Source organism: Marmota marmota, unplaced genomic scaffold, assembly GCF_001458135.2.
Source record: "Marmota marmota marmota unplaced genomic scaffold, marMar, whole genome shotgun sequence".
NCBI classification, from domain to species: Eukaryota; Metazoa; Chordata; class Mammalia; order Rodentia; family Sciuridae; genus Marmota; species Marmota marmota.
This window is the reverse complement of record NW_026000174.1, coordinates 31,716,055-31,743,085: the sequence shown is the minus strand read 5'-3', so window position 1 is coordinate 31,743,085 and position 27,031 is coordinate 31,716,055. Positions and strand designations below refer to the sequence as shown.

The 27,031-nt window shown below is 38.5% G+C and overlaps 2 protein-coding genes across 4 annotated transcripts in view; one reads left to right on the top strand and one right to left on the bottom strand.

Moving 5' to 3' along the window:
* The window catches only part of Csrp3 (cysteine and glycine rich protein 3), an 18,704-nt gene extending 9,571 nt beyond the window's left edge, over nucleotides 1–9,133 (top strand). The window contains exons 3-6 of the mRNA XM_015477698.2: nucleotides 3,645–3,813; nucleotides 5,684–5,816; nucleotides 7,301–7,394; nucleotides 8,806–9,133. Of these exons, the coding sequence (XP_015333184.1) occupies nucleotides 3,645–3,813; nucleotides 5,684–5,816; nucleotides 7,301–7,394; nucleotides 8,806–8,882 (473 nt within the window). The 3' untranslated portion in view covers nucleotides 8,883–9,133. The remainder of the gene's footprint in view (nucleotides 1–3,644; nucleotides 3,814–5,683; nucleotides 5,817–7,300; nucleotides 7,395–8,805) is intronic.
* Nucleotides 9,134–12,985: 3,852 nt separating this feature from the next.
* Zdhhc13 (zinc finger DHHC-type palmitoyltransferase 13) overlaps nucleotides 12,986–27,031 on the bottom strand; it is a 47,251-nt gene continuing 33,205 nt past the window's right edge. For 2 of the 3 annotated variants that reach the window (XM_015477696.2, XM_048788469.1), the window contains exons 11-17: nucleotides 25,657–25,781; nucleotides 24,740–24,802; nucleotides 23,970–24,063; nucleotides 22,304–22,387; nucleotides 18,092–18,249; nucleotides 15,864–15,961; nucleotides 12,986–13,559 (exon numbers count right to left, since the gene is read on the bottom strand). In XM_015477696.2, the coding sequence (XP_015333182.1) occupies nucleotides 13,421–13,559; nucleotides 15,864–15,961; nucleotides 18,092–18,249; nucleotides 22,304–22,387; nucleotides 23,970–24,063; nucleotides 24,740–24,802; nucleotides 25,657–25,781 (761 nt within the window). In that variant the 3' untranslated portion in view covers nucleotides 12,986–13,420. Of the gene's footprint in view, nucleotides 13,560–15,863; nucleotides 15,968–18,091; nucleotides 18,250–22,303; nucleotides 22,388–23,969; nucleotides 24,064–24,739; nucleotides 24,803–25,656; nucleotides 25,782–27,031 lie in introns of all 3 variants that reach the window. The other variant, XM_048788468.1, reaches the window with a different exon arrangement.

Genomic DNA, 27,031 nt, shown 5'->3' with positions numbered 1-27,031 from the left:
CCTCTCCTCCCACACCCCCACCACCTCCAGCCAGCTGTTACTGAAGCCAACTGTGACTAGTTTTTCCTAAGAGAGAACCTATGTAAGGTAGGAGGCAACACATGCTATTTCTGTAAATTCAGGGCCTGGGAACCAGTGACTTCATGAAGGGAATCCAGCATAGATGCACAAATGTCAAAACCAGAGGTAGCTTCAAGCCCCCGAGGTCCACGGCCAGACTCTTGTGACTTTGGACAAGTCATTTCCCATCTGTAACACACATTTGGTCACACACATTTGCAATAGAGCCAGTGCTCTCTGACACCATTGCATTCTACAGTTTCCTAGTAGCTAGTCCTGTTCTGGGAGAAAACAACCAAGGCTTTGAAATGGCCACTTATCTTCTCTGCTTTCCTTCTATAGGTCTGGCTTAAGAGGTGGCTTTGCTGCATATTTGGCAGACTCCCTCCCTACATCATCCCCCATCCCCATCTCACCCCCATACCTCAGCCCAGTGGCTGCAAAGTGTCCATACAGTTTGAAACAGAACTTCAAGGGCTGGGCAGCATGTATTAGGGCAGGGAGATACTCTAATCTCAAATTGCTAGAAATAGTAACATTTTATCAGATATAGGAGTTTCATGATCACTTAGCTCCCACAGCAAATATAATTACCATGGAAGCAAAAGGGGAAGCACTTCTCTGAGTGTTTGGGTTGGAGGAATTACTGATTGATACTTTGGGTTTTAATGATGGTTAATTATTTTTAATTCATCTTACACATTCCTCAGATTCATCATTATTATTCATTATTATTATTACAATTATCCAGGATCCATTCATTATCAAGAGAGTTCATTCCATAACCCTCTGCTTAAAAATGGCTATTGTTATTAAAAAGAGTGGAAATGAGAAATTTTAGAAAGAACACTGAATTGGAATAAGAAAGGAATGTGTATGTGTGTTTATGTATATACATATAGATAGATAGATAGATATAGATATAGATATTTAAGAAATACATATGTTTGAGCCTGGGTTTCATTATGTATTACTTGGGCAAGTCATTTCACCATTGTGAGCCTGCATTTCCCCCGTCTATAGGAGGTTGTTCATCTCTACTGCATAGTTTATTATGAACAGGAAACTGGGTTCTTGAGCTGGAAATACAAGTTTTCCAACCTTTCATTATGTCTGGGTGAGAACAGGAAATAATTGGGAAGCTATCTGTGGTAGGGGTATCTTATCTTAACCAGGTAGCAGGAAGGCACCCTGTTCAATAGAGCCATGGAAGGATGGACTTGAGCATTTGCTGTACATCCCTTTTTAACCCTTTGTTGCTTCTTTGGAATTAATAGGTGGGAATGGGGGTCTGAGAAGTGTAAGTTTCAGTAGTGGTGAACAGAAGGGCTCCAGAGAGGGGCATACTTTTCTATCTTCATAAGACTTACCTGTCCACAGGCAAACCTCCAGTTGCTGAAAATAGAATTGAAAGGGGCAGAGTCTACTTTATTTGCACCTTGGCCAGTGTTCTCCTAACTTCTAGATAAATCTTCATAATTAGTTTCCAGACTAATCTTCTATACCAGTGCTGTCCAAAAGAGATATAATGTAACTAATATATAAATGTTCTAGTAACCATTATTTTGAAAGTATACAAAAAAGGTAAAATTAATTTTGAAACATTTCATTTCACCTAATATATTGAAAATACTATAATTCATATGAGCTATTAATGGGGTGTTTTACATTCTTTCTGTATTTGTACTAAGTGTTTGAAATCAGGTATGCATCTTTTGCTTACAGCATACCATGTGGCTATGGTACTGGACAGTACAGCTCTACTCTATCTGTGTACAAAAGCTAGTTGGATACTAAGAAGCCACTACAGAAGTGGCCAGGTCACATAGGGTATAGACTGGGAAAAAGCACAGCACTAGGAATCAAAGAATTTGAGGTCAGCTACGGTTCTGCAATTTACTCTTGTATAGTTGTAGATAAGTGGCTGATCTTCACTGACACATGCATGCATTCATTCATTCATTCAAAATACATACACAGGATTAACTCTGTCCCAGGCCCTCAGCCATGTTCTGGAGATATTAAGGTAAAACAGCTTTGCCCTCCAAGACCTCAGTAGCTAGAATATCAGCAAACATGTGAGCAGTTTTTGCCATGGAGGGTGGTAACTGACAGCAAGAAAGGCAGAGACAGGTCTTCTATGCCCCAATATACAGCATTTTCTCCCCCCAAAATTATTCTTTATAAAAATATTTGCCTTATATTCAAAGCCTTATATATTTAAAACCTTTTTATTTTAACTGAGAACATTTAACCTACACAATATTGACAGACTAGTTGGATGAACTCCCTCCCATCAACTGCCTGTCTTCCTAGACCTTCAATCAACTCCCGGCCAATCCTACCTCACTTCTTCTATGTCTGCATTCAATTACTTTATCTTTTTTAAACAACAAAATGGCATTTGAGGAAGGATGTTAGCCTGAAACAACCTCATTCCTACTGGATTGATTACAGATATTACTCAATGGAAAAAGGTTAAAAAAAAAACAAATTTAATGCACATTTTATCGTTACTGGGGATATGACCTTCTTATTATAAGCACTTTAAGGATCATTGTTGCAGAGCAATACAGAAAATTGTTAAGCTGAGAAATCCTTCATTTATTTTAAAATTGCCAGAATGTTATGCTAATAGGCCTTTGTAAGATACAATTTCCAGGTGACAGCTCCTAGTTAGGTACAAAATAGGACTGCCTTGCAAAGGAAGCAGACAGAAGTGAAGGGGAGCTGCTTAGGGACACTAGGGCAGCTGCCCCCAAAGTGATTTTCTGGCTGTAAGTAGGATGCAGAGAAAGAACTGGATGCAATTGTTTCCTGAATTTGTGTGAGACGAGAAAAAAAGTAACATTTCCAAATCAATGTATTATTGATGTACAATGCAAATTAAATAAGATATTTGACATTTTAATTTAAATCTTTAGAAGTTTTTGCCTTCAGATTTGTTTAAAAAAAGATCTATAAATCTTCTCCTTGGAAAAAAGGGGACTGGTGGCCTTGTAATTTGGGGATACTTCATAGGAGGTAATATATAGTGACCAGTAGACTTGAGCCAATGTAAAACTAAGGAGTCTGTGGACCAGGTCTGTTCTTTCGGCCCCTCCCTGGCTTCTAGAATTGGACCTAAATTGATCTCAATGTTGACTATCTCCTTGAATCTCACAGTGCCTTTCATAGGCCAGGGTAAGTACAGAAACTGCTCAGTCCTGATTCCTACATGATTAGGGAAAAATAAGTTCTTCTTCTGCCCCAAACTTCTCCCACCCCCACAAGCTCACTCACTTCTTGGTATCATCTAACATGATTTCTTGTCCTGGGATATTTTCGTAGCCGGTTTAAGACCACACACCCGTCTCCACTGCTGGCCTCTGCCTATTTCTACCTAGTAGATTAAACACATGTCACTTCCCTTTTCTGTGTACCAATAATTTCCTCATCTGTGAAACTGGGACCCTCTTGAAGTCTACAGTTTAGGACAGATGCTCTGGTCAGGAATCAAAGTTGTGTTCTTGGACTGTGGGTACAGGAAAGGGGAGAAGGATCTCAACTCTAGATCCTTCTCTGATCCTCCCTTTCTTTGGCAGTGGCCTGCAGGAAGGCTCTGGACAGCACCACAGTAGCAGCTCATGAGTCGGAGATCTATTGTAAGGTCTGCTATGGGCGCAGGTATGGCCCCAAAGGAATCGGTTATGGACAAGGCGCCGGCTGTCTCAGCACTGACACGGGAGAGCACCTTGGCCTGCAGTTCCAACAGTGAGTTACTGCCCAGTTTCCTCCTGCCCCTTAGAGTCTCCAATTACCAGGACAGTTCATTCCGTTCCCATGGCAACGTTTTCTGGAAGTGGGAGAATGGACTCTATTGTTGACTTGCCAACAATAGGAATACTCAGTCTGACCAAGTTCTAACAATGTGTCATCTCTCCAAAGACTTTCTTTAAATTATCTGCCTTTCTAAAGGGCAATTAGTTTTACACCATGGCTCTTGGTTTGCATGTCAAGAGAAAAACCAGAATGTACAGATGTTCGATTGTTTGACCTTTGCAAAACTGCATGGAGTCTCTTTTCTTCCCCTTTGAGAGTTTCTGTGTAAATCACATAAATATGGCAGGGAAGCCAATGGCCATTCTCTGTGTGCTTGTCACTAAAAAGATTTCTTTCCTTTGGGTGTAAGATGACTAATGTCAACCGTAGGAGGAGGGGTCAACAGAGATGGGATGAGCCTTTCATAAATAAATAACCTATTAAGACTGTTTGTGGATCTGCCTGGCTGCCGATTGTCCATATACTGCCTGATTTTCCCCCAAGTCAGTCTAAGAAAGTAGTATATCACAAAGGCCACCTCCATCTACGGGTCTGCTCCTCTGGGTCCACATCCTTAATGATCACACTAATCCCCTGGCCCAGAACTGTTGCTCTCCAGTCAGCTGGTGTCCCTGCTCAGTTCTGCGGTGGTAGCGTGGGGGGGTGGGTGGTCCCAAAAGACCCAGCCCAAAGAGGAAATGTTCTCTGGAAGGCTCCCCCAGAGAGCAGGTAAGCCATCTGAGGAGTTGTTGGTCCCTTTAGAAGAAAGTAACCACCCATAGAGCCAGGAAAAGTGTGGGAATGTGTGATTACTCATTCTAACGTTATTACTCTATCCCAGCTAGAGACTGTTCTTAAAGAAGATGAAACTAAGGGCATTCTCTGCCATGGGTTATCTACAGCTCACTTTTTGGCATTAGGGTTTTCTTGCAATGCTGCCCAAAGAATGACAAGAATCTAAAGACCAGGGGTCATCCCAGCCCCACCAGTTGGGCAGTTTCTCTCTGATCCTTGCTCTCCTGCAGATAGCTTTGTCTTTTTAGAGGGCTGTGGTGAGGCTCAAGTGACATAATATACAAGGGAACACTAAAATACTAAAACAATAATAACAACAATTACTACAACAACAACAAAAACGGAAGTAAACACAAGGGGCTATTATTGTGCCTCTAATTTGGACATTGTCCTCATGGGGACAGGTACCCTTTGGATGCAGGCCTATAGCTTGAATGGTAATAAGGAATGCCTCATCAGTCCATGGAATGTGTTTGTATGAATCAGCACCAACAGTCAAGACCCCATTTGACTTTCTCTTTCTGTTTTTCTTTTGCGGTGCTGAGGATTGACCCAAGGCTTTGTGCGTACCATGCAAGCACTGTGCCACTGAGCTAACACCTGAGTTCTTGACCTAGAATTGTCACAACTCAGGTAGAGAGCAGACTGGTGGATTTCTGGAATGTACAGAAAAACTTAAACAAGCACAGTTAATAATCTGTTACACATAATCACAGTAATAATAACAACAATGATAATAGCATACACAAACATACACGGAACACTTGCTAAGTGCTTTACAACAGAAAGGATGGATTTAAACCCATTATAGCTAACATTTATTAGTCCATACACTCCAGGCAGGTACTGTTATCAGTCCTTTTACATGTTACCCCATTTAACTCTCTTAACAACTCTATGAGTAAGGTGCCACTTTCCAGATGAGGAGACAGAGGCTCAGAGAAGTGAGGCAATTCACTCAAGATCATATGGCACATGCTGTGTGCCAAAGGATGTTTACATTTCATTAACTTGCTATTTCTACTAGATCCCCAAAGCCAGCACGCTCAGCTACTACCAGCAATCCTTCCAAGTTCACTGCAAAGTTTGGGGAGTCCGAGAAGTGCCCTCGCTGTGGAAAGTCAGTCTATGCTGCTGAGAAGGTCATGGGAGGTGGCAAGGTAAGGCCTTCTGTGTGAGGCACATGGGATTTGTTCATCTCCATCAGATCAGTTGGGGGGAATGAGAGACAGAGTGGGAACTTTGGGAAGGTGGGGGCCAGACTCTTCATTCCTTAGATCTCACAACCTCTTTAGATGCTACACATCCTTGCCCACTGTAGGGGGGCTGTGACTGTCACCTGACAGTTGCCTTGGAAAGCTAGAACTGGTGTGGTTTGCTATGACACGAATTACTCTACTAAGGGGAAGGCACCCAGTTAAAAGATCTGGGGAATACAAAGGCACACAAGCCCCTGCCCATCAGTGTTCACAATCCTTCCAGAAAGTTGTGAGCCCTGAGAACCTGTAACCACCATGTAACTCAACCTGCTGCTGCCATCACACAACCACTGCCTCACATCGGTGAAAAGCATCCTCACTTACAAATGTCCTGGCTCTCAGGAAAGTCATTAAATATACAAGACAGTAATGCACACTGTTCTATAAGCTCTAGTTTCAGGCCCAAAGCCAAGTTATTCACCAAAGGAGGTGGACCTAAGAAAAAAATCCTGTTAATACTAAATGCAGAGAAGAAGGGATATGGAGAGAATCTGGCTTCAAACATAGGGGCTGTCTCCACACAAAGACCAGCCCTTTATAGACATATGAGGACCAATGGGTGATACATGGTAGACAAGCAATGTACAGACTGCTGCTCTCTGCCATCAGAATTATAGAGTTTAAAAAAAAAGGCTGAGGGCTCGGGATGTGGCTCAAGTAGTAGCGCACTCACCTGGCATGCGTGAGGCACTGGGTTCGATACTTAACACCACATAAAAGAAAATAAAGATATTGTGTCCACCTAAAACTAAAAAAAAAAAAAAGGCTGAATGAGGGCTGGAAACTGTGTCCTGTGGAGGAATGAGGAGGAAACTGTGTCCTGTGTCTGGTCTTGGAAGAGGTCTCAGGCCTAGACAGTTTCAGTCTCTTCAGGCTCAGTGGTAGAGCACTTGCCTAACAGGTGTGAGACACTGGGTTCGATCTTCAGCACCACATATAAATAAACAAATAAAATATTCTGTCCATCTGCAACAAAACAAACAAACAAACAAAAGGAAAAGGACTGAATGGCCTGGATAATTGCCAATTTCTTCACCCATTTTCTTCTCTAATTTTATATTAAATATAAACATTACCCACTGCCCCAAGCCCGAGTCCTTTCTTGTCCAGTTTGTTCCCTGGATTTTTTTTTTTTTTACCCTAGAGCAACACTCTATTCTTAAGGAATACATGCAAATCCTCATGATAAATCCATTTACAGGATTCTGAGAACTGCTAGCTATGGCCATTGCATCTCATTTTTTTCAAACCTCTGGAAAGATTATTCTGGGGCTTCATTCAGGAAGGGAAAGGGCATTCCTTTGTATGCTGCTGGCCAGGGGACTCAAAATGGAATAAACTGCATTGCTCACTTTCCTCATATGCAACTCTTCTGTGCCCTTCAGCCTTGGCACAAGACCTGTTTCCGCTGTGCCATCTGTGGGAAGAGTCTAGAGTCTACAAATGTCACTGACAAAGACGGGGAACTTTATTGCAAAGGTGAGTGGTCCTGGAGACTTACTTTAGACTTGTCTTCCTAAGGGCCCTTGGGAGGGAACTATGCTCATGAGTGGAGGCCTGCCTGTGTCTGTCAGGAGCAGAGAAGCTCAGGCCTGTCAGGTTTTGGGCTTTCAGAATGGAGAGTAAAATGTATTCATCTCTGGTCCTCTCCATTGAAGCACAGGCTTGTAGATGCTCAGTGATTCAGGACAGCTGGTACCTGTGAGGAGAGAGAAAGAGGAGGAAACTGTGTCCTGTGTCTGGTCTTGGAAGAGGTCTCAGGCCTAGACAGTTTCAGTCTCTTCTAAAAACACTGTCTACCTGAGTGGCACACAGGGGTGACTGGGGAAGAAGAAACTCAGTCTGGTCTCATTTGAATTTATCAAGACATCTCTCTCTCCTTCCTATAAGCCTCCCTCCTTCCTTTCTTCCATCATTACCTTCTGTCCTTTCTCTTCCTCTCTCCCACCTCCCTTCTGACATTTCTGATGCTGCATGTCACTTAGTGATTACAGGGATAGAACTGGCTTTCCTCCTGGTCCTTGCAGCTCTGCCTTTAGCTTCCTCCACAACCTTTGGTCTTCTGTAGGGGATAGAGAAGCTCAGCCCTTCCTGACACTATGAGGAGATGCCCTAGGGCCAGGACAATGTGTTTTCAACCTCAGAGCCTCTCCAAGGTCTCTTGGGTTGCTCAGTGGTACATCATCACTTAACAATGTCTTAATAATCTCCACGTTTTGGGAGTGGGAGGAGTGATGGGTAGGGGGTCAAGGGGGCATTGTTAACCAAGACCTTAGGTTACCCAAGCTTTTCCCACAATGAGACAGGTTGGGAACTATAGGCAGTTGCTTTCTCTGGGTTGTAGGAGACAGAGGGTCTTTAACATTTATAGGCCATAGCCCCCTAAATCTTAGCCCCCTAAAATCTTCATAGTGTAGTAGCCTATATAGAGAAAAGCAATCAGTTTAGGGTAAAGGGAAAGTCTTCTTGAAAGAAATGTTTCTCTGGGCCTGAAGGGTGAATGTGGGTTTGGGAAGGGGCATTCCAGGAACAGGGAGTATTGAGACCTAAGCCTGGACATCATGGTATAACCCAGGGATTGCAAGTAGTGCTATGCACCTGGAGTTTAGGGAAGGAGGCAGAAGCAGGGAAATGGCAGGGCTCAAGGCTGGGCAGGCAATCAGAGACAGATTATGCCAATTCCAATAAGAATATATCCATGAATACAATGTGCAAAAAGGTCTAAGCAAGATTTTTTATTAGCAGATAGAAGTGTAGTATATTTACAAGTTAACTCATGCACAAATTTATCAAAAGATTGTCTCAAGTAAAAACACTGCCCAGACAGCAGGACCTGGAATAATGTTGGTAATTAATGCACTCTCTTCCCTCATCCCTTTCTCATTCACAGTTTGCTATGCCAAAAATTTTGGCCCCACAGGCATTGGGTTTGGAGGCCTTACACAACAAGTGGAAAAGAAAGAATGAAAAGATGCACTTTCTCAGATCTTTCATCAGCAGAAAGCATTGCCAAGCAATCCTGCAGGGTTGGAAAGCTTTTCCTGGACAGCCTCATTTGAAGCTGGACAGTGTGTCTCTTCTGAAATAAACATAGGCTTTACCCAAAGTGAGAAAGGACCTCTGGAAAAAAATTATGTAAAATTTAATTTGCAATAAATGCTTTATTATTTACGATTCCTGGGATGGGGACAAAACAATAAATAAACATTTTAGTGGTACCTTGTATGTCTTTGGATTTATTTATTTATTTATTTATTTATTTGGATAGAGGGGAATTTTCAAAAAGACAGAGCTAAAAGCTAGTTCAAAAACCTAGCTGCAGCAAATGAATCTGGATGTCAACTGGGAAAAGACTGAGAAAGAAGAAACAAAGGGCCAAGGAAGACAGTCTTCCAGAATCTGTCAGCTGAGTGTTTTCTAGTTACTGCTAGTGAAGAAGAAATAGGTGGTTGGGGAGGAAATAGAGAACAGGATAACATATTCTAAAAGGAAAATCAAAACTAATGAAATTGCTGAAGAGTTGATCCTTTTGTCCTATCCTGGGCTTTGCAATATTACACACTTGTGAAAACTAAAAAGTGACAACAAAGCATGGCATTTGCTTCTGTATTATAAACAACATGAAGATGATTTTCTTTTATTCTAGGACAATTCCCTGGGGTTTAGCAATTTTCTTAAAACTTCTTCATCAAATTGCCAGCCTCATAAATGAAGCACAGCCAATTAGAGATGTCTGTCTCTGCCTCTTCAGCGAATTTCAGCAGCTCCAGCATTTGTATCTCTTGGGCCCCTTCTTTTAATAGTCACACTATTTCTCCTGCTTCCATGTAATTCTGAATTATTTGGAGTAAATAAAAATTCATTTATGGGCTGGGGGTGTAGTTCAGTGGTAAAGCACTTGCCTAGCATGCACAAGACCATGAGTTGGATCCCTAGAACCACAAAGAAAAGAAAAAAATCTAGGCTAAACCATGGGTTTTTCTATGCTCCAAATCCCAAGAAAGCCTGTTTTCAAAATAAGCATTTATTCAGTTTTGCTTATGTGGTATCTTGGACAATGCCCTGTGTGGATTTTAAAAGCCATATACTACCTTCTATGCTAGGGATTTCCAGCTTGCTGAGGGGGTAAGACACATGTGAAGCTAAAACTTTCAGTTGTCCTTAACTTTGCCCTCCCCCTGGCTTCACTCCCCAAGCCTCCTTAATTCTGACTCCAAATTACCTCTAGAATGCATCCTCTCAATTTCCACTCTTTGGTATGTATATTAGAACCTCATATTGGGTAGCTTAGATAAAAGAAGTTTTCTCACAATGCTGTGGGCCGGAAGTCCATGATCAAGAGGTCGGCAGGATCTTTCTTCTGAAGCTTCTCTTCTTGGCTTGTAGATGTCCGTCTTCTATGTTCACATGGTCTTCCCTTTGTGCGTCTGTGTACTAAATTCCTCTTTTAATAAGGACAATAGTCATTTTGGATTAAGGCCCTTCCATAACCTCCTTTAACTTTTAATTGCCTCTTTAAAGGCCCTACCTCCAAATAGTCACATTCTGAGGTATGTGTGTGTGTGTGTGTGGGGGGGGGTGGTGGTGGTTAGGACTTCACATTGTGTATTATGTGGAGACACCAATTCAGTCCATAACAGTACGTACCAGGACTTTCATAAATTTACTTAAGCCTCACCCCTTCAACTTAGTTTCAGACAAATCTCTTCTCTATAAGCTCCAGCTACACTCAAAAGACTTGAAGCTTTCTTAATACTCCTAGTACCCTTACGACATCATGCTTTTGCTAATGTTGTTTTTTTTTTTTTGCTTGGAATTCCTGAAAGACAGATGAACACCTCCATCTTCATATGTAACTCAACTCCTTAGCTTGATAAACTACTGTTAAGCAAGTCACAGATCAAATATCATCTCTTTCGCCAAATCATTTCTGTAGTACCTGAGAAAGAGTTCACTGTGTACTTCCACAGCTGGTATATAACAGCCTGTCTCATGGCACTGAATTTTTAATTCCATCTGTCTCCTTACTAGAATGTGACAGAGGTGCATTCACAGTGCTCAACAAATAGTGGGCACTTAATAAACATTTGTTGAGTGAATGAAGTGGGAGAACATAAGCCAGACTAAACACAAATTCTGCCAAAATTTTAAAGAAAAGATTATATACTACAATGAAGGAACTTCAAAAGTAAACAATAGCAAGGAAAAACCTGTGTCCAGTAATATTAGAGTTTTTCCTGAACACACTGATCTATTACTTTTCTTAGTCTCGGCCATGAAATTAGGTTTGGCCAAAGTCTCTGGAAGTCTACATTCTCTCTATTGGTCTCAAGAGAGGGTTCAGTAGACCCTGAGGCCCTAGTAAATGGTGGAGCCAGTAGTTGGGAAGAAGCTTGGGTCTCTGCATGGAAGGACACCTGCTAACAGCTAAATAGACTGTGACACAAAGAAAAAAAAAATTAGCTTTGTTTTGTGTGTAGCCACTGAGATAGAGAATGTTTAGTCACTAAGGGGAGTTTTTTGTTTTTTGGGTTTTTTTGGTGCTGAGGATTAAACTCAGGGCCTCAAACATGCTAGGCAACAACTCTGCCACTGAGCTATATCCCCATCCTGAGGGGATACTTATTAATAATAATTAATACTTGATTAATATGCATCTAAAATATCCAATGTGCCACAACCAAATTATTCCAATTTCCACTGATTTCGGGGCTACCTTGTTCTAAACAGGTGTGTATGTGTGTGTGCATGTGTGGTGGCGGGATTGAACCCAGTCTTGAGCATTCTAGGAGAGCACTCTACCACTGAGCTATATCCCCAGCCTACCATCCTTTCCTTTTAAAAATCTTTCACAAACACTTTCTTGATTACATCTACTGAGGCTCTTCCAAACCTCTAAATTCCAACAATATTTTATTTGCACCCTCTTAATGGCTTTTAATATTTTCTACCTTATACTATAGTTTTCATTTATATTAGTTTTCCCTCTAGACTGCAAGCTCCATGATTAATATACCCGATTAAGTGTTTAATGGCCTGAAAGACTTACCATGTGCTCAATAAATATTTGTAGAATAATCAAAAATTAAATTCATCTTTTCTGGCATATATCAGTTAGAAGCAGTGGAATATATATAGTGTTTTGAACTAATTTAGAAGGTCTGAGGTGGGGAATTTGAAGTTTTAAAAAAGTAAGATCTGGATTCCCACCTAGTCCCTGTGATTCTGATCTAAATGGTCAATAGACCACAACTTGAAAATACTTATTTTGGTAGAGGTTGCTAAAAAAGGGAGAAGAGAATAACTCCTTAAGAAAAATCCTTCCATCCATCAGTTGAGAATCAGATTCTTAAAATACAATTTTGATTATACCATGTGTTCCTTAAAAAAACAAAAAAACACCTTTATTTCATTCAACAAATTAATTCAAATATTTATTGAATGAACGCTATGGGCTATATTCTAGGTGACTGGTACTGTAGAGTGGCAATCCCACTAAGTATCTATGGGACCTTGGAAGAGACACAAATTTCTTTTGGCTTAGTTTCTGCAAAGATTCTGTAGAAGACAGGTGAATGGATTCTTGAAGAACTTAAAGTTCAAAGGGATTAAGGTACAAAATGTGGTGTAGAGTAACACTAGTTAAACAAAACATGGTTGTATCACTTGGGGCCTTGCTGGTCATGATGAGAATTTAACTTTTACCAAGAGCAATGGGAACATATGAAAGGATTTATAGCAAGAAAGTGCTATGCTCAGGGGAGCATATACTATACCAAGAATTGAAGTTGAACCAGCATTTCCTCCAGAACAAAGAAAAAATAGTAGTAACAATCACACTAGTCTAATATTTTGATGGTAGCTAGTAAAAGCAGTAATATCTTTAAGATTTCCTATATTTGATTTTCTAAATCAGATGGGAAACTCAATTAATTCTTGCTTATTGGTGTTAACAGTAATCTCATTCCTGGGACTGTAAATTACTTTCTTTATATCATATAAACATCTTTTCTCAACTTAAGATTCTAAAAGTGTTTAGTGTCAGAAACTATGTCTCAAATTACCAAAAAAAAAAAAAAATTATTATACATGAAAGCAAAACAGGTATATTTAAATATTCTTTACACATTAATAGAACAAAGACAATAACTTATCAAAAATTACAAGTTTAAAGAATAGTACTATTTTGAAACAGCCAATACTATATCTGAAAATACTCTATTTTATCCATAATTCGTGAATATTATCTCCAAAAAAGTTAACTTTAATTTTCTTGTGAAAAATATGTTTTTTAAAGATGTCTTCCAAAATTGTTCTGGAACAGTCCATTTTTCTAAGTTGAAAGACTATATGCATTTATTGGGAACTGTTCTGCCAAATGGCTTTAAAACTACTTGTTATTTTCCTTGGGCTTAGGTCAATTCTAAATTCCACTTCACTTTCAGACCACAGGGCACTGACGTAAACAGAAACAAATCTGAGTCCGAGTTTTGAGTTGCTTTTCTTCATACGGAGCGAAGAACTTTCTCTTTAGCTGGGTGAAAGACCATGGTGTACTGGGATGTCCAATCTACTACGCAGGGCTTCACCAAGCCAAAGCAGCCACACTGAAAGAAATCTGCCAGGTTCTGTGTGAATCCAAGGCTGCCAATAAGAGAAGAGAACACATCTCACTATACTTCCTGTGTAGTTCTTGAAAAACATTCATTCAAAGCATACATTCACTGAGAATCAAAGGTAATCAGACTGTTCCTGGACTTACAAAATCTTAAAACTGAAACCTAGTTCCATTTCTGGACCTGAATCCCTACTTTGAAATTCCTTGATTCTGTCCAGCAATTCAATTGAATTTTTCTTCATTGTTTCATTTTGGGTTCCCCCTCACTGTATTGGTCACTGCCATCATAAAGTATCTTTCAATTCCCACTGCCCTAATTGAGACTTTTGAGTATCTCAAAGGCCTATAGGTAAGAAGAACTATAATCAACGAGATGGGTTTTTCTCCCCTAAGCCTTCTCACCGCTCTAATGATGTCTTTCTCAGTTCCTTCCAGTTCATTTTACATAATAGAGACTTCTAGTCCTCCAAAACCCCTGATACCAACCTCTCAATTACAACCCTTTCAAGATACACATTTGCCCAGAGGCTCAAATCCAAAATCCTCAACTTTGTATTCAAGGCCTTATACAATGAACTCAAGTTTTAGCTGCCCAGCTCATTTCCATAGACCTCCCAGTCCTACCTAGGTCTATTTTCCCCATGATTATAACTGTGTGGGCCTGGAAATCACATTCCCCCAATTTATCTCAGGTAATACCTCCATCCTTTTAAGTCTTACCAGCTCTCAAGGACCCATTCAAGGCTCACATTCCTACTAGAGCTTTACTCACTACAACTATCTCAGCATCCCATTTTTTCCCATAAATTCCTGATTTACTGCCTTATTTATGATTACTACTGCCTGATTCCAGTATAAGAAATGCTTATTTTAAAGCATATGCCCAATCTTTTCAGTGCCTAACTCAATCCTCATGTATGCACAATCATGACTGTGCTACTGTGAGTAAAAAGACCAACTTACTCAAAAAGTAGCTTCCTAGAAAGAGGGCTGACTACATGGGATTGATTAAGTGGCAGCAGGGAGACATGTTTGAGAAGTACAGGATCTGGCTCATGACCTACTTTGTAAGCATAAGTAACTTAGAGGAGGGTAAAAAAGCAGAATGTTTCATATGGGCAGGATTTTGGAAGTAAGACTCAAAGTTATTACAAGGTTTTACCTTAGTTCTCAAGGAATGTTCGAGTTTATGCTGCCATTATTCAGCAAAAGTGCACCAGCTCTCATCTCCCTCTCTCCTTCCAGATTCTTCTACAGGACTTGGAATAACCTTCCTCCCATCCCCATCACGCCTTGCTTCAGATCTCTCAAGGTTCAGCTTAAAATTCCACCTCTATTATAAGGTTTCTATACTTTAGTGGAGTAAATATTATTCCTCTGGTTAAATCACTGTGACTTTTTATCACTGCTGGACTGAAATAATCACAAGATTTGCACTGTTCTCCATTATCATTGCTGTAGCCATCTCTTCCCAATTAAGTCAACTTCTCTCCTCCCTAAATACACATTGTAGTCACACCCCAGTCTCTGATTTCCTTGTCTAACAACCTAACAGTTTCATCTTGTACCAAGAGTAGGCTTTAAAATAGACTGCTCATGAGATATGCAGTGAGTGCTCAAATCCCTTGAGGGCTCTGGGTCACCTCTGCAGCACTCTGAACCTCCAAGACCCTGATGATGTAGGTGGTAGAAAGATAAGCTTCAAGGCCTGATCTTTCCTATCACAAGATGACAGCCTTCCTATAAACACTCACATTTTCTACTGAGGACAGGTTTTATACAACCACTTCTCTAAAGAAAACACCTCAAATCTGAAAAACAAAACAAAACAAAACAAAACAAAACAAAAAAAAAAACAACAAAAACCAGCTTCTCCCTAACACAGATGGGCACATTAAACAGAGGGCTGGGAAAAAAAAAAAAAAAAAAAAAAAAAAAATGACTGGTGATAGAAAGTCAGGTTAAAATTCCTGGCAAAGCACACAACCTAATACTTTCTACAGACAACATTGTGGCTGGGCCAGCCACATGGTTAATTATCTCACACCAATTCTTCGCCAGCAACATACAACCTTGTGACCATGTGGCTTGATTGGAGAGATTTCCCAACTTGGCAAAACTTCAAAGTTACTTACTGTTTGTGCTAAGTCCAGCAGACTAAATTCCTTGTCACCTCAGGGCTCATGACCTTACCACCTAACCCTTGTCACTGAGGCTTCCAATAAAGAAGGGCTCAAGTTAAAGAATAGCAGAGTGGCCATGGGTAGTGGCACTAAGTTAAGAAATCAGTGGCTAGGGATCTTCAGATGGTGAGAAGAGAACTCACTTACTTGTAAGGTGTCTTCCTAAGGGACAAGGTCTGTTTCATACGCCTGCTCTGCTTTAGCAGGCTGATTCTCTCATGGGAGGTCAGGCCCAGAAAAGCAATCTGAAAAAGAAGGTTGGAAGATACATGAAAAATACCACATTGTGGCTCCACTGCTCCTAGCAGTACATTACAGGACACTGGTAAATATTTAGCACTCCTTCTCTAACCTTCTAACCAAGATCATGGTGAAGGCAAAGATTCAGCAGCCCTAAACCATTCTCTCATTGTCTGATTTTTATTAATCTTCAAAAAAACACTGGGCAGTGACTCAGAGTCATGAAGTAACTGCTTCATTAATGCAAAGCACGGCTTATGGTCATGTTTAGATTTTCAAGACATCGAGGATACAACTTTTGGGTGAATAAAACAATAAAAGGTCAATTTCAATGCAGTTATTGCAATTTGTGTTATTCTTGAAACTTCTTTGAAAAGGTGCCAAAGAAAAAAGTTAATAAAAAACATTAAAGCCTATACATTTGAAGAATGAAGATGACTCAAAAATTCCCAAATTAGTAAAAACCACTAAGAGGGTTATTTAACTGTTGTTTAATCCTCAAACAAACTCAATGGCAATTTTCTCATCTGTAATATGGACCTTATCATACCACCATATCAAACAGCTTATCACACAGTTTTATGGATGTGAGATAAAAGATTTAAAATACCTAGTGCTAAGGTTTAGAGAGGGAAAATAACTGACCCAAGGCCATACAACTGAGAGAGTGGTACAGTTGGCACTGACACAATTCAGAGCAAGGTACAGCTGCCCCTGCTCCTAACCAGCAGTCTGGAGACTCAGTCAAAATCCTGTTTAACCAGTGCACTCAGGAAACGAACATTTTCAAAGAACTAGATTATTTTGCTCATTAAGAAGATAAGTTTGTTCAAAATTCTTATTCAAATATATAAGCCTTCGTTTTAAAAATTAAGAATATCATAACCTCAAGCACTTGTTCTAAGAGTTGAGAAAAGAAGCAAGAAAATAAAAATTGATGTCTGAATCCTTACGTTCTGCTTTTAATTCCATCTCTTACCATGGCTGTAAGCAAGGCAGTCAATATACCTTAGGGTTGGTTTTCTTGTCCATAAAATACATAAACTACTTTGATATGGTCTCAAATGCTTATGAGGACATAAATGGGTAAGTGCTTTGGAAAATGTAAAGCATATATAAATATTATAAATGACAGTAATTAATATTAGTAATCACAGAGGCTAATATCCTATCCATTCTTACTACCTGAATTGTTGATATCAGAGGGATAGAGTGAGTACTCAGAAACCTCAGTTTAATAAGTTTGAACTCCTTCCTTAGCATTTTTTCTTCCTTCCTTCCTCTCTCCTTTCCCCTTGTCTTTTTTTTTTTCTTTCTATTATCTTTATTATTTTGGAATTGGTTACTTCTGCATACAGTGGAATTCATTCTGCTTTTGTTGAATAATATTCTAATTATCTGAGGTCTTGCAGTAATTGGTTTGGACTGATTACTGCTGCCCATTCCATGTGGGAAGGTCATGGCAACAATGATAATTAGGTTAGGGAAGGGATAGATACATCATATAAAGCTGAAGATGACTACTGCCCTGGAGCTTGAACTTTTTAATAGCCATGACCTTCTCTGAAAATATAATTATCACGTCTGTTGGTCAGTGGTATATCTTCCATTTCTTCGCATTCTTATCCACCTAAGCACTACATATGGCAAGGGTTGAAAAACTGAGGGAAAATAATCATCTCACATTTGTACAATGCTGTAGAGTTTATGTCATCTTTTCACACATCATATGGTTTAACTGTATGATGGAAAGAGCCCTGGAATGAGGGTGGTCAGAAGAACTAAGTTTACATTCCAATTTTTGCCAGTCATTGAGTGATCTTGAACAACTTGATTCATCTATCTGAACCTCTACTATTTGTAAAATCAGGAGATAAAATTAGATTACCCTTAGGTCCAGCTCCAATAATTAATTTATTATTCTAACCCTTAAACCATCTTGTGAAAGTAGATAGGCATTATTACCCTCATTTTACAGATAAGGAAACTGAAATTCGAGAGGTCAAATGACATGCCTAGATCCACAGAGGAAGCAACAGATTTAGATCTAAATTTGCTGATTTTAAATTCAAATCTTTTTATTTCATTTTAGGCTACTAGAAATTTTACTCAAAGGATTTATGAGAAATAAATACCTGAAAGAGTTGATTTATTAATAAAAATGTTGACCATGAGAAATGGAAAATTGCTACCCCGAAGATATATAAAACCCAAGGGGAACAGGCCACAATCTGATTGAGGTAGGTCCATAGGCCATCTTCCTTGAATGTTGTAGCACAATGATTTGACCAATCTGTAAATTCACAAAAAATGACTCATTATTAAAAATGGCAAGAAACTAGTGACTATTTTTCAAAGACACAAACTAATGTTCTATTTAGGGAGCAAAGAAAGCAAAACATGGTGGCAGAGATCAGAATTTACCTTTAGGGGCTGGAGGTATAGCTTAGAGAGCAGAGCACATGCTTAGCATGTTTGCGAGGAATGGGGTTCAATTTCCAGCATTAAATAGACAAAACCCTAGGAATTCAACTTCAGGAGTTTACTTTTCAAATGCTAACTCAACCACCAAAGGTGAGAACATGGTACCTCGGTGTTGGTGAAGGTTTAGATAACACCATGTTAGTAGTTGATAGTGAAGGTATGAAAGTGGTTCATAAAACCTTCATTCAAATCAGCTTATTCAGCATAAAACACACTGGCCAGAACTGCTTAAGGACTTGACAATGGAGAATGATTATATTTAATAAAATACTAGTCCAGGAAAATTACCTCTATTATGCATGTTACACCAAGTTATGGGTTTCTCTTACTTATGGTTCAGATGAACAAGTGATTGCTGTGAGCATAAGAGGTCCTATAAGTGCCTAGATTAAATTAGAACATATACAGCATACAGGGGAATGGGTATGGGTGCACCTTGGCAATGGCACTGTAACTCATTCTGCAGAGGAAGAAAGGCCAGGTGAAGTGACTCCACAAAACAGACACATCCAGGAAAAGAGCACAGAGCATGATTCAGAGGTCACAACTCAGTTTCTCCCCCAGGGCATCTATATACCAATTAAAAGAGGATTTCACTATGGCCTTCACGTTATTGACAACCTAATCTATGCAACTAAAAAGCAGCAGTAAGGAACAATACAGGTAGGAAGTGGCAGAAACAAGGGAAATAGATCTTCAAGGTTATGACTTTTACAGGCACCTAACTACACATAAAGTGTGAATTATTTCTAAAATGAGAATTCTCTAAGCTTGCCCCCTGAGGTTTCATAAAGGCCTCTGACAAATTTGATAAGTAGTTTCTAGCATTTCCCCATACGTACAGAAGAACTCCTGAGGCAGGAAGAAAATGAATCTATGACTTTACTGTCAACTGTTTATTTTAGTCCTAACATCTTTTTTCTCCCCGTTTTTTGAGACTCACTCATTTGATTCTCAACCATCTTTCATAAATATATGCCAAAAGCTTTGTACGAGCAATCATTATAGAGTAAAAATCAGGGTTAAGGCAAGTTATACTCTGTTTAGAAGTACACATTAGGACTGCAAGAAAAGATGCATCCTATGTCCCTAATACTACAAAAAAAAATTGAATAAATCAATAAATAATTTCCAATAGCAGAAGGAGAAAGAATGGGAAAGATTATCTATTTTCTTTTAGTTAATGGATTTCTACTGCTCCCTTGTGGGAACGTTCTGATAACACAACATGATCTTATATTGGAGTTCTCACACTGAAGCACTGATTTAAGATTTAGTGTCCAAGATATAAATGACCACCAACATTATTTTATGCAATATAACACTTTAATTTGTGCTAATATATTCTTATCAGGCAGTCACTGGTTAATAATAGGGAACTCACATTATTTCAAGTCTATCATTTCATCATTAGATAGCTCTGACTGTTACATAGTTCTTCCTGATATTGATCTAATACCCTTTTCCCTGTCATTTTTATGATGCTGACACTTTCTGATTCACTTACTGTCCGCTCTGAAAATATACCTCCAAGAAAGATGGAATTGATCAAGGTGTGCAGAGGCAAAAGTATCTGCTACTGGATCACATGACAAGTGTATAGGAGGAGAGTACATAGCAGTACTCTACTGGCAAGAGCATTAATGGTAAACAAAGGAGGCTGAATGACAGTGACACCTCATTAGAGAAATGGAACATAGGTTCATGTTTCCTGTTTGTGAAATAATGATAAATGATAAAATTCCCTCATTCAGTGTAAAGAATATGAATGCAACAAAGTAACCAAGTATGCTTGGGTAGTACACAGAGTTTTAAGTCAGCAAAAGGTGGGATTGTTCATTACCAACAAAATATAATATAAACAATAGTTCAGAGCCAGAGAAAAAAGACAAAAAGGAGGGAAGACTCAATTTATGTAATAAAAAAAAACCACCAAGGAAAGAATGAATGTGATAGAAAATCACTTCTCTCCTTATCAACAGTCTTATGCTGGGGACACACACACACACACACACACACACACACACACACACGACTATTTTTAGTGAGGAGAGGGAAGAGAGAAGAGACAAGAGTGGTGTAAAATCTGGCTCCTCTCCCCTAGAATCAAGTCCAAGACAGAAACTGGTCTGCAGGCCAACGTAGAAAGGTTTTCCAAGAATATGCTTTATTGGCAAGCCTTAAAAGGGCAACCCTCTCTAAGGCACCGACAAGAAATCTTTTATTTCTTATGTCACAAGACATAATCTAGTAGGGTTTTAAAATTTCAGTGTTCAGGGTTACTGGGAACCTTGAACAAGAAGTTGTACTAGAGCATGAACCCATGGTATCACACAAACTAGGCAAGTGCTCTACCATTAAGGTGCATCCCTGGGCCTTTCCAATTTTTTTATTTTGAAATAGGGCCTCACTAAATTGCCCAAGCTGGCATCATATTGTGAACCTACTGTCTCAGCCTTCCAAGCAGCCTGAATTATAGTCATGTGCCACTATGTCTGGCTCTGAGTGAAGGAATTTTAAACTTCTATTAGTCCTATTTGGGAAGGTGACAGTTACATTTAGCTACAAAGCATTCCCTGGAGATCAGACACTGAAGATATCAATGAGAAATGGTCTGACACGGTAATTGAAGCCCTTGTCATGCCTATGTCAGGGAAAAAAAAAAATCCATTTCACGTAGATACTAACAATCTCTAAACATGAAACCCCAAACTAAAGAAAAGTTGCAATACTAGATAATCCTAAGGAAGGGAACTGGGAGGCTGGGGGACAAGCATAAAAGAAATTCTCTTTTGAGGAAAGTGTGGGGCAGGGGACAAGGAGAGAAAGCATGAGCCCACAAGAGTACTATGGCTTGGCATGCTCAGGGAAAAAGAAAACAATGTAGGGAAAATCATTCCTAAAGTTTTCCAGTAGATTTCAGCTCAAGCAATGACAACATAAAAGAAAGGTTTACGGGCACAGATTAGATGTGGAGACTATTTTCCCAAAGCCTTTGAATAAATAAAAACCAATCAGTAAAGTCCAAATAAATAAAAATAAATTACTGGCACTATATTGGTTTTTCCAGTTTGGTAACCTATTCCAATGTGTGAAAAGTTCAGTCATGTATTTTGTTTTTTTGGTGGTACTAGAGATGGAATCCAGGTTCCTGCACATGCTAGATGAGTTCTCTATCACTGAGCTACATTCCCAGCTGTGCTCCTTTTTTCAAGATTTAGATAGGGTCTTCTTGAGTTGCTCAGGCTGGCTTTGAACTTGCAATCCTCCTGCTTTAAACTTTAAACTGAATAGCTGGGATTACAAGGCACTTGCAATTCTTAAGAGTTAACCAAAATTCTTCTTGCTTCAATTTAAACCCTGTTCTTCATCAATCATTTCAGAACAGCTGGCTATTATTCCACATATGATACACCTAGAATACCTTATTAAACTGCTACTAAAAGCCATTTTCCTTTCTCAGAGCTGCAGAATAAGCAATAATGTCTTCTTCCTAGTTAGTATTTCCAATCTTTCAATTGTTCATTTTTGAGAACTTCCATTTCTCAATTTCAACTTGACACTACATGGCATGTGCTTTCAAAGCTCTGTTCCTCAATTTACGGTGACCACCACCCCCAAACCTCTAAACTTGACTGCATGAACTTCTATTTTTGAGCACTTTTCAAACATATGAAGGTTCTCTTCCAAAGTATTGAGAACTAACCTTTCTTTCAGCTTACCACTGTTAAAGAGTCTTAGAGGCATCTACTTTGATTTTATTAGGGATAAGGTACAATCATCCGACCACTTGTGATATATGAGAATTTATAAGAAAAAGTACATTTTGGTATGGGTGCATTGTAAGAAAAAGTTATACTTACAGGTGAAAGATCCATATATAATCCAGTCACATACCAAGGAAAGGAAAAATAAGAAGAACAGGTAATAGTGATGGTTGCCAAAACCTAAATCAAAAAAAGTAAAACACTCAGTTTCCAGATAAGACCTTTTAAATTTCCAGTCAAAAGGCTTTATCAAAATTTAACAGAAATAAAGTTGTTGCTTTATTTTTTAAATACTATTATATCAAACCCAAATAGTCTGATATGTCATGGTCAACTTATATATTTATTCCCTACTTACCTAAAAGAAAATAATGTGTTTGAATAAAATTAACTAAGCCAAAACAGCTCTGGGCTGGCCTATACTCTGTTGAGGGAGGAAAGTAGGCAGATTTGGGGCAAATCATATTATTTTTTTTTTTACTTTCTTCCATGAAACATGTTTATATAATTATATCCTCTGAATATCAAAGACTGATTTGATCAGAGGGATGGAAAAAAATAAACCTGAGGAGCAGCAATACATACATATATTGCAGGAGATTAGCCATAGCACAGAGGGGAAACCCACAGTGTACTAATAAATGCAGGGAGAAGAAAGTGTGAGGGGTGCCAGGCAGCCTGTGTATGTATGTATGTGCTGTATCCCTGCCTTCTTGATCCTAGAGATGGGAGCATTTCAGAGGTAATGACATAAATGCTTTTTAGGTACGTCATTGTACCATTTTCTCCTGAAGCAGCAAAGCTCAGAAAAAGCATTATCCACTGGAATCAGGATACCTAGATTTATTGATTATTAGTGTGTTAAGCTGTTTAATGTCTTTGATCTAGCATTCTTACTTACAATATGCAGATAACAATATCTCTTTTACTTCTCAGGCTTATGACACATAAACAGGATGATGCATTTGAAAAAAACTTCTAAATGCTGTGTGATAAGTATGCATGAGCTCATTGCTATTGTTTTTCAGCTGCCATTAAATGCTGCCTGGCATAATGCCAATCATCTAATCTTTATGGTGGGATGAAGTCCATGAGGGTTGGAACCCTAATAATCGAGCCACCTTTCTCTAGGAAAAGATGGTTGAAATGCACCAAGGAAACCTGACTAAACTAAGTCAAAGTCAGCCTTCTATTCATCAGGATTATAAAAATATATCCTCTACTGAAGACATACAATTATAGTTCCTCATAATAAACTCCTGTCTTTACTGTGTTGGCTCAGAGAAAACTCAGAGCTGCAGGTCAGGAAAATTAATATTTCCTGGGTGGAAGGCAATCCCTAGATTTCTGCCATTCCTGGTCTTACCTAATACTGAAGGAGGCAAATGGAGAATATGAATAAAACAAGTCTTAACATATTAAAACATCATGATATTTGGAGCAGAAGGTGGATACTACTAAAGTGACCTTAAGCAAATAATTTCATCTTTTTATACTTTTACAGCTCCAAAACAGAAATGATAATATGAAGTCACATGTGTGTTCTGATGATCAAATTGGATACCATATTTTAAATTCCAAAATACTGTATGAATGACAATAATTATCATTATCAACTTCAAAAATTTCCCCAAAACTTCATACCATAAAGAGGATTCACAGACAAGGAAGAGCTACAAAATGGGAGCATTTTTTTATGAATCACATACACAACTAAACATGTTTAACTTCATAGTAGTAATCGAAAAATAAAATCTCTCACCTACGCACCGTCCAGTCCACAGGCAGTGTTGATCATATCGAGCCACACAAGAGTTGCACACATGGCAATGGAGTGACCTTAATGGCTTCCTTATCTAAGTGAATAATTAAGAAAGGCCTAAGCAAAAAACAGTGTCTCAAAGTGATAACAAATCATAAGCAGATAGGTTGTAAAGAGATAGGCACATATAATCTTTAAATTCCACAGGATCTTCAGAATGACTTATTAACATTTACTGTTATGCCAACTCTGATTAAGCCACTACTAAAATGGATTTGAATTCTAGAGCCTATTCACACTAGCTAAGGGGAACTGAGGCAGTAAGTACAATATAACAGAATAAGCAGTGGACTAAAAGAAAGGGAAGCTGAGTTCCCTTTCTGGTTCTTCCCATAATCATGAGAAATTACATCCTCCTCTATGTCTTAAGTCTTCAATTGCAATATAAGAAGTTTCTAGGTCATTATAAGTCTCTGACTTGAAGGTGATTCTAATATTCTAATATACACTTTCTGACAGGAAAAGTAAACAAAACACACTGTGGATAATTCACAAAGAGATTCAACCGGAGGCAACTTTCATGGGATTATAAATATTCTTCCATACGTATAAGGCATAAAATTGTTCTGGCAGTTAATACAAAATTTGAACTGGGTAAAAACAAAGGTAGGTAAGTATACCATGAAGATATGACAAATGCTTATTTGAATAATGTTACCAAGAATTTGCTTTTACTAGAGCAAATAAAAAATTATACAGAAAAGACTCACAAGACATGATGTACAAAATGTTCTGAAATCCAGACAGCCAGTTTCTGCAAGAGTGATGATATTCTGCAAGACATGAAGTTTGACCTTATGATTGCTTTTTATTGGAGAAAGTATTATGCATGGTTATGTACTATTCTTACAACCCACTCCAAACTGAAATAGTTAGAAAAGCAATTTGAAATATAGCCACCAAATCATTCTGTGCTTGAAATAATGTGACTTTTCAAGGCTATGTTTTTAGCCAGTAGCCAAGAAATTAGATTGTACAAAATTGCACCCTCTGCGATCTCCCTCACCATCTTCTCCCAGTTATAACATGCTAAAGAAAAATAAAAATTCATACATACACATCTATTAAAAAAGAAACAAAAATCAGTATACATCAAAATCAATGGTTACAAGCACCAAGGACTGAGTCTTTCAGGTACTTTAGCTTTAGGTAACAATGAACAACATTCTCCCTAACTTTGTTCCAAACAGGAGTACATGGAAAACATGCCATGTCATGTGTCAACTTCATAGGTGAGGAAGAGAAGGAATCCCCTTGGCCCTTGCCTTTATATAGTAAGTGAGGAAATTTAAGCTAAATGACCCTTACCTAAATATTATTAAAAGGAAGTAGGTAATCATTTCTGCTAACAAAAATCACACCTAAAAAAGTTTTGGTGGGGTATTACTGTCACAGAAAATAAAAGTATTTTTTAAAATTTTCATATACATAGTTGAAAAAAAGTGTAATTGTGAAGATATCTCACTTTGCTGAATTAATTACCTTACATATGTTATATCTATTTGTGTTATCTATGGCAAGCTCTAAAGACACACTCATGGCAAAAACCAATATGATTATGAAATACTCAAGTTTACATGTCCTCTGATTTAAAACAAAAACACAAAACATTACAAAGAGAGCTCACCGCTTTTCTTTCTTCTTCAGAAGCTTTAGTGAAGCCTGGATCAGTTGCCCAAGTCTTATAAAAAAAGTACAGAAAGGCTATTACGCTGAAAATGAAAGCAAAATAGAAAGGAGTATCTGCTATATGTTAAAGCAAAGTTAAGGAATATATCAAACTTCCATTAAGAACAGCATAATTATGGGGCTGGGGATATAGCTCAGTTGGTAGAATGCTTGCCTTGCATGCACAAAGCCCTGGGTTCAATCTGCAGCACCACACACACACACACACACACACACACAAAAGCCTAATTATGATGTAAGCAAAGTTTATCTTTTGTACCTAGGAACCTCTCTTCTCTGCACTGCATCTTACTTCTCTATGTATACACAGTGTTATTCCCAAACATGGCTCAATCTTATGTCCAATCAAATAGGAATTTGCTCCTAGTTGGCTAATAGTTAATGCTCCATCATTAGTTGAAAACTATATTAATTGATAAAAATAGTCACATTTATGAATACCCTGAAGATTAAAAAACATTTAAGACCTAAATAAATTAGCATCTAATGGTGTAACTATGGCTTTCCTGCGAGTATATGTGTGTGTGTGTGTGTATATATATATATATATATATATTCTCTGATCATTTTAACAAAAGCATTTAAGGCAACAATGCAGCTTGGTTCAGGGATTCCAACTATAATATTGCCCTATAGGGTAGACAAATGCTTACAAAAATTTCCTACTGGAGAATTTAGTAACTGATTCTTGTAATTGTTTTAATCTGAGTTAATTAAATAAATTGCTCTCCTTGCAAAATAATTACAAATCACATACTATTTGGGAAAGACTGATATTATTGACAAATTAAGAAAAAAAGTATTTCAAGAATAACCACGTTCCTCTTTGAAATATTTTTAAGGTTGTAAAATTTCTTTATATAAAAAGTCAAATTTTACTCCAAAGAAAGACAAATAAATGTACAGTAATAACTCAATAAGCCTCTAGTAAATCCAGTGTCCTCATCCAATTTAAAATATTATAGACAGTAACTACATCTACCTTACAAGATATTGCCAAGCTTTCTTATGCCATACTTAAGAGTGGAAAAGGAAGCCGTAAAATAAACTCTTGGTATTCAAAATGTGGTCCAAAGACCTGCAACACCAGCTTCTTGGAAAAGCAGAACTTCAGGCCTTACCCAAAACCTATAGAACCAGACTCAATCTCTGGGGCTTCAATCACACATTGAAGTTTGAGAAGCACTGCTCTAACCCTCAATGACCAGCACAACCACATCTGGTTCAGATAGGCAGGAACAAATCTTGGTGGCTTAGTTTGATACAGTTTATTTGCAGGTGGGTATAGTTTTAAGGAAGAGGAGCCAGAGAAG